At 39.2% G+C, this 13,583-nt stretch overlaps 1 protein-coding gene across 1 annotated transcript in view; it reads right to left on the bottom strand.

Moving 5' to 3' along the window:
- Positions 1-13,583, bottom strand: part of Nek11 (NIMA related kinase 11) — a 347,795-nt gene that overhangs the window by 68,523 nt on the left and 265,689 nt on the right. Inside the window, exon 16 of the mRNA XM_026383853.2 lies at positions 5,605-5,701. Within this exon, the coding sequence (XP_026239638.2) occupies positions 5,605-5,701 (97 nt within the window). The remainder of the gene's footprint in view (positions 1-5,604; positions 5,702-13,583) is intronic.

Genomic DNA, 13,583 nt, shown 5'->3' with positions numbered 1-13,583 from the left:
ATATGAGTCTCCTGAAGGCAGCATATTGTTGGATTTATTTTTTTGATCCAGGTTACCAGCCTATGTCTCTTGATTGGTGAGTTTAGGCCATTAACATTTGAGGTTACAATTGAGATGCCTCACTTTCTTATAATTGGAAATGATTGTACTCTAAACCACCAACACCAATAAGCCCGGAAAGGCACTGACTCCTGACCCAGAACATGGGTTCTTATCTAGTCTTGCCTTTGCTTATATAAAGATGGAGAAGCCTCTGTAATAGAGAGGTGTGCAAGTAAATTTCAGTTTAGTTTTGTACATCTGGAATTTGAGATGTTTCATGGACATCAGAGGAAATGTCAAGAAGCATATTTGCATATTTACTGAAATAATAATGGATAAAGGATATGATAAATAGAACTTTCTTTAAAGTAATATCAGAGAACAGGTGAATCATAGAAAAACAGGACTGACCATGGGTTAATTATACGATTTTGAACACTTTTGGATATGTCTGAAACCTTCCAGAATGAAATTTTTAAATTTTAGAAGAATACACAGCATTGTTTGTATATAATACCATAAAATATAAAATGTATTGCCTGGATTTAATGATGAGGATAAACAAGACAAAACCCAAATGAGGGGAATCTTAGAAAATAGCTGCCTACAGTCTTCAAAATATCAACTTCATGAAAGACAAAGAATGACTGAAGAACTATTCCAGAATAAATGAACAAAGGAATACCACCAGTGTGTGCCACATATATTCCTGGCTTGTGTCGCAGATCATAAAAACAACTGCTATTATGGGTGTTATGGAGATAATGAAAGAAATTTGAATATGGGTTGGAGCATCTCACAACAGTGCATACCTATGTGAAATTTACCAAATTTAATCATGGTACTATGGTTAAATAAGAGAAGACCTGGTTCTTAAGAATCACACATTTAAATATTTAGGATGAAAAAACATGTTGCACAAAGTCTGTTCTCAAATGACTCATTAATAACAACAACAACAACAACACAAACATGGCAAAATGTTATAAATTGGTAAACTAGGTAAAAGATATATAACTGTTCATCATGCTATTCTTGTAACTTTTCTATAGGCTTGACATTTTTCATAAATTTTAAAAAAGTTAACACAATCTGATCTAATCAGTATCCCCTAAATACATTCCTTGCCTTCTCTTCCCTTTGGCGAGGAAAAAAAGTTATCTTAACTCCTTAGCAATGAGTGCCAAGTCTATTTGAGTCTTCTTTTAAATTTCGTCCTATATGCATCACTTACATGCATTACATCATTTACTCATCACAAGCAGACCCTGCAGACCCTGCAGTTAGTCCCCAGATGCTGCGGGTACCATTGGTGGACTGTATAAGTCCTTTGGGTATTTCAGCTGTGGCTAAAGTAAAAGTCTTGTTCAGTCACAGCCCCTTTTCTGAGGTGGCCTGCATCCAGTGTCTGAGTGACTTGGGTTTTTACTCTCTCACCCCAACGCAGGACAGTTCTGCAGGGCCACTCAGCTTCAGAGCTCCCTATAGGATCAATAGAAACTCCCACTGAATCCATATCACAGCTTGAATCCCCCATGGTCAGTCTTCTTCCTTCCCTCTCCTTTTTATAGGTATCAGCCTCTCAAGCCCTCTCTCAACAACCCTCCGCCTACATTAACCTTCATCTCTGCATCTGCTTCCCAAAGATTCTGCTGCAACAATAATATTTCTATTTTGCAGAGGAGGAAACTGAATTTTGGAAAAATCACTTGCCAAAGGTCAGAAAGCCATTTATTAGTGAAGCCAAGTCATTGATTACAAATCTGCTGACCTCCAGCTTCTTCTCCATTCTCTTTACCTCTCCAAATCATATTCCTCTGTGAAGATCAATGCCAAGTTTCCACACTCCCAGAAGGCTCCTGACTTCCCTTTCTGACCTTAGAGCTCTCACCATCTGTTCTGTTTGGTATATGATCATGGTTCCATGTGGGAACTTCTGTTAACCATCATTTCATATTACAAGTGTAAATTTAATTTACACTTAAATTTTGTACTTTTTTTTAACATTATGATCTCTCTAGGGACAAGTATCAGTCATCGCTCTTCTTTGTATCCCTGTATTTTCTGTCCACAGTGTGAACATATAGTTTTGATCTGGGTTGTCCTCCAATAGGTCATGAATTCAAGGCTTGGTTTCCAATTGGTGGTGCTATTGAGAGAGGTGGTGGAAACCTTAGGAGGTGAGTTCTACTTGAAGGAAGTAGGATACTGAGGGCGTGTCCTTGTCTTTGTATATATCCTGTCCCCAATCCCTTCCCCTCCCTATTTCTCTCCCTCCCTCCCTCTCTCCCTCTCTCCCTCTCTCTCCTCTTCCTAGCCACCATGAGCTGAGCAGCTTTGCTCCATCATGTGCTCCCCACCACGATGTTCTGCCTCACCACAGGTTTAAAAGCAATGGAGCCAGCCAACCATTGACAAACACTCTGAAACTGAGCCAAGGATGAATCTCTCCTCCCTAAAGCTGACTTTTTTCAGGGACTTTGTCACAGTGACTGAAAGATAACTAACACACTGAGCATGTAGTATATCATTGTGCAGTGAAAGAACAGCAAAGTCTGGCTGTGTACTAAGTCTTAGATACTGAGATACAACACGCACAAAAGATACACAGCTGTGCAGCCTCGATTCCCTTTTTTGTCTTTTCTGGGATTGTATAGGGCTTCATGACATGGATTATAAGGGGACAGTAGGTTATTCTTCCAAAGAAGTAAGCCCATTGACATGGAAGAAACCCAGAGTATATTGGTCTACATTAAAAAATGAGACAGAAAATACTTGGTCAGATTCAGTCAAGCAATAAGGAAGAAAATATACCAGTAATAAAACCACTAGAATGCATCTTGGTCAATTATTTTGGCAAAGCTACTTTCATTTTAATGACTTAGAGCATGTTATAAAATGCTCGCAAATGAGACATTGTGTACTTTGTAAAAGTAATGAAGTCTTAGATCAAAAATATGACACCATATTATTAACTTTTGAAGGGTGAAATAAGTGACCTGCTCTGTTCTCTTTAAAGAGTATCAACTGGGGGATTAGTAAATCCTTCTACATTATCTCCTCCTAGCAAGGAGTGGTGGAGGTAAGTAGAGATGGGAATGATTATTCCCAAATCCCTCACTTCCAACTACTGGGAATCACTTGTTGCCATGGTAACCATGTTACTGTAAGACCATTATGATACAAGCAGGACAATAAGCATCAAAACCTATTAATAGCTTTAGGTTTGGAAATAATTCTTAGCATTCTTTTTTTTTCTCCTTTGCTTTCAAACAATAGCCTGGATGATAACAAGTTATATTGAAAGGACAATGTAAATGCAAATCAACTAAAATAATTCTTGCCAAACTTTCCTACTTATTCAGTCAGAATCAATATAGGTACTAGATTTCAGAGAGAAATTCCTGAGTGGGAACATCTAGAGTAGGGGCTGGCAAAGTATACAGCCTCCAGGCCAAATCTGGCCCACCATCTGCTTCTGTACCTCCTACGAGCTAAGAATTATTTTTACATTTTCAAATGGTTGAAAAAAAAGGGGTGAGGCTGGAGGAGTAACTCAGTGGCAGAGCTCTTGACAATTAAGTACAAGGCTCTGGGTTCAATTACCAGTACCATACAAAGAAAAAAATTAAATAGTAATATTTTGTGATGCCTGAAAATTATATGAAATTCACATTTCAGCCTCAAAATAATGATTTTTTGAAGTACAGTCATGTACATTTATTTACATATTGCCTGCTTTTGTGTTACAACAGCAGACTTGAATAATTGTGACAAATCATTGGCCTGCAAAGCGTTAAATATTTTCAGTTTATTCCTTTACAGGGAAAGTTTGCCAACCTCTGATCTAGAGACACAGGTTGTATGAGAGAAGTTATATTAGGAGGCCAAGTGTCTCTTCCTTGTCAAGAAGCACTTGCAGGAGTGCTTTTGTTGGGAACTCAGGCTTTTCCCAAGATCTTTTGCTTGTTCCATCCACTGCTGCATGTAGGAGAGCAAGGAGAATATTACCTGTAATGGTTTAAATTGTTCATGTCCCCTCCAAAGTTCATGTTAAAACTTAATCCCCAATGCAAGAGTATTAAGAGGTGAGGCCTTTTAGGAACATATTAGGCCATGGGGATTCCACTCTCAAGAATGGGTTTAGAGACTTTATAAAAGGTCCCGGGGGAACTAGCTAGTCCCCTTTGCCCTTATGTCCAAAGTATCATCTTGAAAGCAGAAACTGATCCCCCACTAGACAGCAAACCTGATCAAGCCTTGATCTTGGACTTCCCAGCCTCCGTAACAGTGAACAACAAATTTATACTCTGTTTGCAAATTACCCAGTCTTAGGGGTTTTGTTACAGCAGCACAAAAGGACTAAGAGAATTTGATATGAGGAACTGGGGTATTGCTATAACAAATACCTGAAAATATGAACATAGCTTTGAAACTGGGTGGCAAGTATAGGTTGAACTACAAAGTGTCATTCTAGCAAAGGCTTGGAGGAAGAGGAAAGCTATAGAAAGAACTTTGGTCTTAGAGATAATCTAAGTGGTTGTGAACAGAACACTGGGTAGAAATATAGACAGTAGGGACTATTTTGATAACAGTCTACGGGGAAAGTAAAGATGTTGTTATTGGAAACTGGAGGAAAGGCTATCCTATTAAGAATAGGACAGACAGCAGAATACATCAGACACTAGAAAGGCAATATGTCAATCAATGGAAGGGTAACTGATGTGATACAGCAATCTGTATACGGGGTAAAAGTGGGAGTTCATAACCCACTTGAATCAAACCATGTAATATGATGTATTAAGAACTATGTAATGTTTTGAACGACCAATAAAAAAAAATAAAAAAAATAAATAAAGTAACAAAGAATCCAGCTGAATTGTGCCCATGTTCTATAGCATTTTGGAAGGCAGAACTTGCCAGTGATGAAGTAGGGTATTTAGCAGAAGAAATCTCTAAGCAAAGTGTTGAAAGTTTTGCATGGTTTCTCTTGATTGCTAACAGTTAATTATGAGAGAATACCAAAGGTGCGGTCAAGCTGATATTTGGTAAGGAGATCTGTGTGGGGACAAGGAAGCCAGGTGCTATTCTTCGAGACAATGTAAGGGTGATCCCAAGGCTGCTATCCCATCACAGGCCCTAAGTGCCAGGCCTTGAAGATGGAATGGTGTCAAAGGAGGGGCCGAGAGCATGCATGGGATCTTGGGTCTTACTGCCCAGCACTGCCTCAAGTTTCTGCTCCATGTGTTTGGACACAGTTCCCTTTTGCCCTTCTATCCTTGTGAGGAGCAGCAACAAGGCACCATTGTGGAAGCAGAGAGAGCAAGGCATCACCAAACATGGAAACCTCTGGCACCTTGATCTCGAACTTTCCTGCCTCCAAAACTGTGAGAAGTAAATTTGTGGGGTTTTTTTTGTTGTTGTTGTTCATTGTCCAGTATCAAGCATTTAGTCCTAACAGCCAAAAGGGACTAAGACAGCACTGCATGACTCAATCTCACACGCTTAGTAAATTTGTTGTAATGCTGCACTGTGACAGGGGTCAGGCAACATGCCACTCACTCCCTCATGTGCTGCATCTTGGTCCTGGCCATCGCGCTGTTGAAGATAGCTGGTCCTGGAGACATGTCTGCAGCCATGCTGGTAATGGTCCTTGTGTCTGAAAATCAATCACAGCCCTTATTACTTCATCAGCACTCCTGCAACCTCAAGGCAATGTTCAAGGGCAATCAGAAAACAGAAGCTAATACACCTTTGCCACAGGTAATGCTACATTAATTAGAAATGAATTCAATTATAACATGCACATTAAGGAGATTTATTCCAAATGATAAGATTATTTACAGTTTCAATATGCACAAGGAATTGCAGGACCAAGCCTCTCTCAAAAAGGGTTGCTAAAATTAAACAGAAAATCATTACTTAAGAGATGAACTTTTTATACTAGAAACCTCAGAGGGAAATGTATTTACAGATAAGCAAACATTCTTGGGGAGCCTTCAGCCATTCTCTTTTAGCAGGTATAGATATTCATTTAAATAACTAGGAACTTTTCTAATAAACTTAGTTTTTGTTTATGATAACCATATACTTGACCATTAGTTTTTAAAAATATTTTTAGTTATAGATGGACATTATTTTTTTTATGTGATGCTGATGATCAAACCCAGTGCCTCACATGTGCTAGGCAAGTTGCTCTACTACTGAGCTACAATCCCAACCCAGACTATTAGTTTTTTTTACAATGGAAAGCAGAATGCTGACCAGCAAAGTCATCTGAAGCCTTGAAATCTAGCAGAATGGAGTCAAAGGCTAAAGTTAGGTTGAGAAGATAAGGAGTTGTTTGTTAATGAAAGGTGAGGTGTTATGAAATCTGCTGAGAGATACAAGTTTTCCTGAGACATCCTAGAGGCCCTCAGAAAACACGTTGGGATTCCAGGGAAAGAAACAGACCACTAACTGAAGCAGCACTGCTTTCCATTAAGAATGGAACCTGAACTGGAGTCCCAGCTACTCAGCGGCTGAGGTAGAAGGATTGCAAGTTGAAGGTCAGCCTTGGAAATGAGTGAGACCCTGGCTCAGTGGTAGATGCGCCAGGGTGTAATACTCTAGATTGTCTCCAGTACTGGAAAAGGAAAGAAGGAAGGAAAGGGGGAAAGAGAGAAAAAAGAAAAAAGAGAAAGAAAGAGAGAAAGAAACTAAACCTGGCCTGTGAATGAGGCTTGGTGTAATCCAAAGAGCTCAGCCTAAAATCCAGTCCTTGTGCTCCTGGAGCTGGGGGCAGAGCCCTTCCTGGGCATTCCTTTCCTTAGATCTCCTACAAGGGGCCTCAGACCTCATCAGCAGAAGTCTTGGGGCACAGGGCTCTCACTCACACACCAGGTTTAATTTCTTTCTTTCTCTTTCTCTCTAAATTATATAAATTTATAAATTATATCCATGCAGTGCTACATCAGAGAAGAGACCCATACTGTGAAATTCCTGCTCTTTATTCAATGGATCTCATATAACACACTGTCTGACTTAGAGACCAACCACGGAAGCTAGAGTCAGTCCCCATTTTACATATTAGTAAAGGATTTTATTCTCTTACATTTTTAAATGTGAAAAATCAAATGCTAATTTCTAATACCTCTTCCTTTTGCATATCCCCTGAAGGGATGCATTCCACTTTGAATTTCTTGCTTTTACAGATACCATTTAGATGACTATTATGCTGCTTAAACTTTGTAAAAATCCTTGAATCTCCTCAGGCTAAATCCCTAGGCTAGAGCAGCAAGTATGACTTTGAATTGGCATGTTACAATTAGTTAACTAAACAACCCATTCTTCTTAGTACATGACAAATTACGCTTCCACTTTAAAGACCCAAGTCCAAAGACAGATTGATCATCTTTCTCCACACCTGGAGGGAAACCCTGCCTCAGCACTCACTGCCATTGAACAGAAGCATCATTTCAGCTCTCAACTTCCCACTAGTTCTGTCCAGAACAGCAACTTATCCCCAGGGAAGACCCATGGGGTGGGAGGAAGGCTTAGGGGTTCATTTTGTATTCATGTAGGTTGCTTCCTATAAACATTTTGCCTGGGACGTACCATGTCAAGTAACCCCCATGTATACTCAGAAATCAGCAATGACAAGAAGGAAAGGTAAGCACTGCTCTCCACTCTCCCAGAGAAAGCTGGCACATTCTGAACGCTTATGCAAATAAAGGTCAAAACAATTTCTAGGAGAGCTGCAGGTTATTTTAAGCTGGCCGCTGTTACCATCATAAGGCTCTCAGCATTGCTAGGAAAGATGCTAAGCATTTAACCCAAGGGTATAGAACAGGGGAAATATAATTTCAAGCAACAGAGTTGGCAAAGCTTGGTGCTCAGAGCATCTCCTTTTTCAGTGTTCCTGACTGGCTAGCTTTTTGACCTCTCCATCTCACCTAATATGAATAGTGATTGTTTTATGTCAGAGAAAAGGACAACACACTTAACAATGATAAAATAACATTTTAGGGCTAGGATGGAAGCTATCATCTGGATTGGTCACTAAATCAAAAAATGTGATCTATACCATTGCTTCTCAAACTTCAATGTGAATCACCCAGGGATCTTGATAAAAAGCAAATTCTGATTTAGCTCTGGATAGAGCTGGGGATTCTCTATATCTAATAAATCTACAGGTAATACCAGTGATATTCGTCCTGAGACCACACTGAGTAGCAAATCTCTTAGGCCAGCTACAAAACTTGTGGGATCCAGTGCGAAGTGGCCTTACAGAGCTCCTTGTTCAGAGCAAGAGAAAGCTGTTTTCTTTCTTCTGCATCTGTTTATAGACCTCTCATGGTGTTTTGTTTGTTTGTTCGTTGAGTATTTAATGTCCCTCTCCCTCAGGAACTACGAATGCAGACATTTGCAGCACCCTGATTCTTCTCTACCTGTGCCCAAGACCCCTCTGAAGATGGAGATGGCAGTGGTCACAGGGCTGGGTTTAGGGAGAGGGTGGTGGAGGACCCTTCCCAGGGAGGAGGCTAAAAAAGAGACAGCACATCAGTAGGGCTTTAAGACCCTGGCATATGTTCCGTTGTACCATCAGATGTCACTCACAAATCACAGATTCAAAGATAAAGTTTCATTAAGCCCCAAGGGTGGGGTCCCTCTTGAACCCAGGATCCTGTGTAACTGAACCAGTCATTTACCCATGAAAGCTTGGTTCCAGAGTTCTGCTTTCTTAAAGATTTTGCTTTAATATAGGTGAATCCTTAATTCCCAAGTTAATTTTTAAAAATTAATTTCCCTTTACTAATTTTAAGTAAATTCTCATGAATTTGAAAAAGACTATCTATGTGTGAAACATAGACTATTTTAGGTGCACTTGTGATTTCAAGAATTTCGTACAATAACTTCACACACTCTCTCCCACCAAAGATCTAGCCATTATCTATCAACTTTTGTCTGACCTTTGCTTTTGTTCCACCTCCACCTTTTTCTGAAGACACTGAATCCTGATATCAAGTATTCCTTAAACAGCACTCCTCTTCTTTCCATTTCCAAACCTGAAGAATGTCTACTGACTAACCATCAGACAAAGCTTTTTACCAATGACAATGATGAGTTTTTAAAAAGTGATGTGTGTAGCTGTGTATGGTGGTGCATGCCTATAATCTCAGTGGTTTAGGAGGTTGATACAGGATGATCCCAAGCAACAGTCCAGCCTGGTGGAACCCTGACTCAAAAAGGGTGGCAGGGGGGATGCTGGACATGCCCCTGGGTTCAATCCCCAGTTAATAAAGATAGTGCTGTATGTGAACTGACCGCTCTATTCTGCCACTTGTAACTTTCTCCTACTCACTGCACATGCTGGCTGTTCCTTAGAAGGGGAGATGACCCCATTAATACATAGGAGGAATGTCCATTGCCATGCTGTCTGAGCGGAGGAGGGTGTCACTGTGCTCAGATCTCAGACCACTGATTGGCATCAGAACACTTGGGATGCAGAATTCTGAAAAGAAGGTGGTGGGAGGAAAGGTCACATGGAACAATTTGGGCATTTGCTTCCTTTTCCCCATCCCCATTACTCCCTTTCCCAGAACAAGTGGGAACTTGAATAAAAACGGCTACCAACAGATGTCAGAATCACTGGTCCCGCTGGGCTTCCTGTCAGCCAGCTCCACCTTCCCACTTGCCGTTCTGCTTGGGCCAGGCTTCCTCTGATTCTCCTCCCATGCTCTCTGGTCACTGACTTGGTCTGCTCTCTGCTGTCCTCCCCTTTCCTTGGATTTATCCTCCAACTCTTCACCCACCTTTCCATCCTGTGTTCCTTTGTCTTCCAGACTCAGAAGTATGAGTTTTATTTCAAGCCCTGGATCTATTTCTTGTTTTTTTCAAACTTGATTTCTATACAAATTTACTCTGATTCATCATTAACAACAAAAAACCCCCAAACCGGCTAAACCAGACCCTGGACCAAACATCTTACCTGTATCATCTCTGGTAAGGTTCCCATGAAATAGGTACTTTTTTCAGTGAGGAATGTGAGCTATTAGGATATTAAATAAATTGCACAATGTTATACAACTGGTACATTCCATAGCTAGAACTTGAAACCAAGCCTTGCTTTATTCCATAGTCCTAGATGTTGGCCACCTGCTCTACACTGTCCAGTTGAACATCACTCAGTAAATACCCACTCTACATGACCCCTGAGCTGGATGCTAGTTGAGTGGCTATTTGCCACATTTTGAATTTTAATACTCTTAGCTATCAATGTCAATATCTCCCTTCACTCCCTTACCCTTTTCAACTAGTTAATAAGCTCTTTGAGCATATTGAGAATGTCCTATTCCTCTTTTAAAAACATTTAAATCCATTTTAAGATTAAAATTCACTGGTGTTAATTACATTGATGTTGTACAATCATTTCTAAAAAGTTTTTCATCATCTCAAATAGAAACTCTTTAACTATTAAATAGTAACACCTCATTTTCTCCATCTTCCTGCCCCTGGTAGTCTCTAAGCTACCTTCTGTCTCTATAGATGTGACTGTTCAAAGTACCTCATATAAGCAGAATCAGACAGTATGTGACCCTTTTTATCTGGTTTATTTCAATTACATGTTATATCATGTATCAGAACTTCCTTTTTATGGGTGAATAATATTCCATTGAATATATATAATACATTTTGTTTATCCATTTAACTGTTGATGAACAACTGGATTGTTTCCATGTTTTGCTATTATGAATAATGACCATTGGCTTACAAATATCTATTTGAGTTCCTGTTTTCTACTTTCATGGTAGAAGTCATACCTAGGAGTCGAATTTCTGAATTACATGGTAATTCTATGTTAATGAGGAACCATCAAATTGTTTTACATCTGCATAATGCCTGCAGCATTTTATATTTCCATCATCTATGTATAAGGATTCTCTATAACCATGATAGCACTACTATTTTCCTTTTTTTATTTGTTTTTAATAGCTATCCTAAGGGGTATGAAGTGATACCTCACTGTGGATTTGGTTTTCATTCCCATGATAGCTCCTTAATGTTTAGTTATTGGCTATTTGTGTATCTTCTTTGGGGAAATTCTATTCAATTCTTTTACCTATTTTTAAATTGAGCTAGTTATCTTTTTCTTTTAATAATCTGGGTATTAAACAGATATATTGTTCAGGTCAGCACAAAGCACATATTTGCATAAATTTATTCCTTAGGCTCATTTTGATGTCATTGTAAATGGAATTGTTTTCTTGATTTCTCTCCCCCCACCGCCCCTCTCTTGAAATGGGGTCTCACTATGTTGGCCAGGCTTGTCTTGAACTCCTAGGCTCAGTGATCCTCCAAACTTAGCCTCCTGAACAGTTAAGACTGCAAACATGCTGCACAATTTCATTTAAAAAAATGTTTCCCCATAGTATATAGAAATAAAATTGATTTTTGCATATTTATCTTGTACTCTATAGCCTATTGAGTTCATTTATTAGTTCTAATAGTTTTTTGATGGTTTTATAAGGGATTTTATATATAAGATCATGTCATCTGCAAAGAGATAATTTAGTTCTTACTTTATAATCTGGATTCCTTTTATTTCTTTTCCTCACGTAGAATATCTAGTACAATGCTCAATAAAAGTGGTAAGAGAAAACATTCTTATCTCATTCCTTAAAGAAGGGGAAAACATTCATAGACCATTAAGAATTAGCTGTAGGTTTTTTTCATAGATGCCCTTATTCAGTTTTAAGAGGTTCTCTTCTAATCCTAGTTTGTTGCATGCCTTTAATGATAAAAGGTGTTAGATCTTTTTCAAACACCTTTTCTTTATCTATATATAGTTTTCTCCTTTTATTCTGTTAACATGGTGTACAATATCGATGGATTTTCTGGTATTAAGCTACCCTTGCATTCCTGAACAAAGTGTCACTTGGTCAGTAAATTCTTTTTATGTTTCTGGGTTTGCCTTGCTTGTACTTTGTTGAAAGTTTTTACATACATATTTATTTATAATGGATATTGGTAAGTAGCTTGTTCTTTTGTCCCAGCCACTTCCCCCCTACAATGCCCGCAAACAAGCAGGAAGTAGCCAGACGAAATTCACTGCCCTATATCACCAAAAAGGCTAGAATGTTAGGTGGGTGGCTGCGACTTGGTGGCGACTTAGTGGCAACTTAGAACAAAGCAGCCCACTCCGGAAAAGAACATCAATCAGATGCCAGCGGAAACGCCTGTCAATCAGCCAGATCTCCTGACTAACGCCTGTCAATCAACAGGACCCCCCTGGCCAATCCTAGAGTTCAGCCAACTCCCCTGACCAACTTCAAGGGGGCAAGGGACCCTAGAAACACCTTTTCCTGTCCCAAGCCCTTCCCTTCCTGCTGTCAGCCCCTTAGAAGTCCAGTCCGGTCGAGCTTCCACGAGGTTTCTCCTCAGACCCTTCCCCTATCCCCTCTGTGGGTCTGATAGAGTTCCGCCCAGGAGTGATATCTCAATAAAGCCTGTTCAGAGGCCCTTTTAAATCTGCCTCCTTTGGCCATTGCCTGTCTCAGCTGATCTGACACTTTCCTATTATGTTTTTGCCTGGGGTTGATATTAGAAAATAATACTGCCTTCACAGAATGAGTTGAGAAGTATTTCCTTATTAATATTATTATTATTATTTTCTTTCAGATGAGTTTCTGAAGGGTTGGTATTAATTGTTCTTTGAGAATTTGGTAGAATTCACCAGTGAGGATATCTGAGCCTGGGATTTCATTTGTCAGAGGCTTCTAAATTACTACTTTGATTACTACTACCCATGATAGACCTATTCAAATTTTCTATTTCCTTGAGTCAGCTTCAGAAATTTATGTCTTTCTAGAAAGATGCCCACTCATCTAAGTTATCTGATCTGTCGGTATATTGTTCTTAGGATACCCTTATAATTCTTTTTTTTAAAGTTGGTACTAATGTTCCATTTCTCATTCCTGATTTATTAATGTGGGTTTTTTCTCTCCTATTTTCTTCACCAATATAGCTAAAATCTGTTAAATTTTTACAAGGAGTCGACTTTTGCTTCTTTCTTGTCTATTATTTTTCTATTCTTTATTTTTTCATTTATTTCCATTCTAGTTTTATTATTTTCTCCCTTCTGCTTGCTGTGGGTTTAATCTGCTCACTTAGTTTAGTTTATAAAGGCATGTATTTTACATGCTCAATGGATGAGAGTCAAAATCAAAGGCAAAGTAAATAGTAGTTATATCCTTAATCCATAAAAACCATAACACTAGGCAAGGCATGGGGAATAGCAAGTAGTATAGTAAGGGTCTCTGGAAAAAGCACTAGCCTTCAGAGACCACAGTTACTATTCTGGTTCTACTCTCAACAGCTCTTCGGTCCTGAGGCCGCTTCCCTGGCCTCAGTTTCCTTGTTTTGTATTTAAGAGATTTCATTAATCTGAGAGCCTTCCCTCAATTCTAACCTTCTATGAACAGGCAAAGAGTGTACTAGGGAAGATAATACCTACACATAAAGATAAAGAGCAATCAAAAGGACCAAAAACTAAGATGCAA

Source organism: Urocitellus parryii, chromosome 2 (genome assembly GCF_045843805.1).
Source record: "Urocitellus parryii isolate mUroPar1 chromosome 2, mUroPar1.hap1, whole genome shotgun sequence".
Taxonomy (NCBI): Eukaryota; Metazoa; Chordata; class Mammalia; order Rodentia; family Sciuridae; genus Urocitellus; species Urocitellus parryii.
Note: the sequence above shows the minus strand (reverse complement) of the source record. Positions and strands in the feature narration are given on the sequence as shown.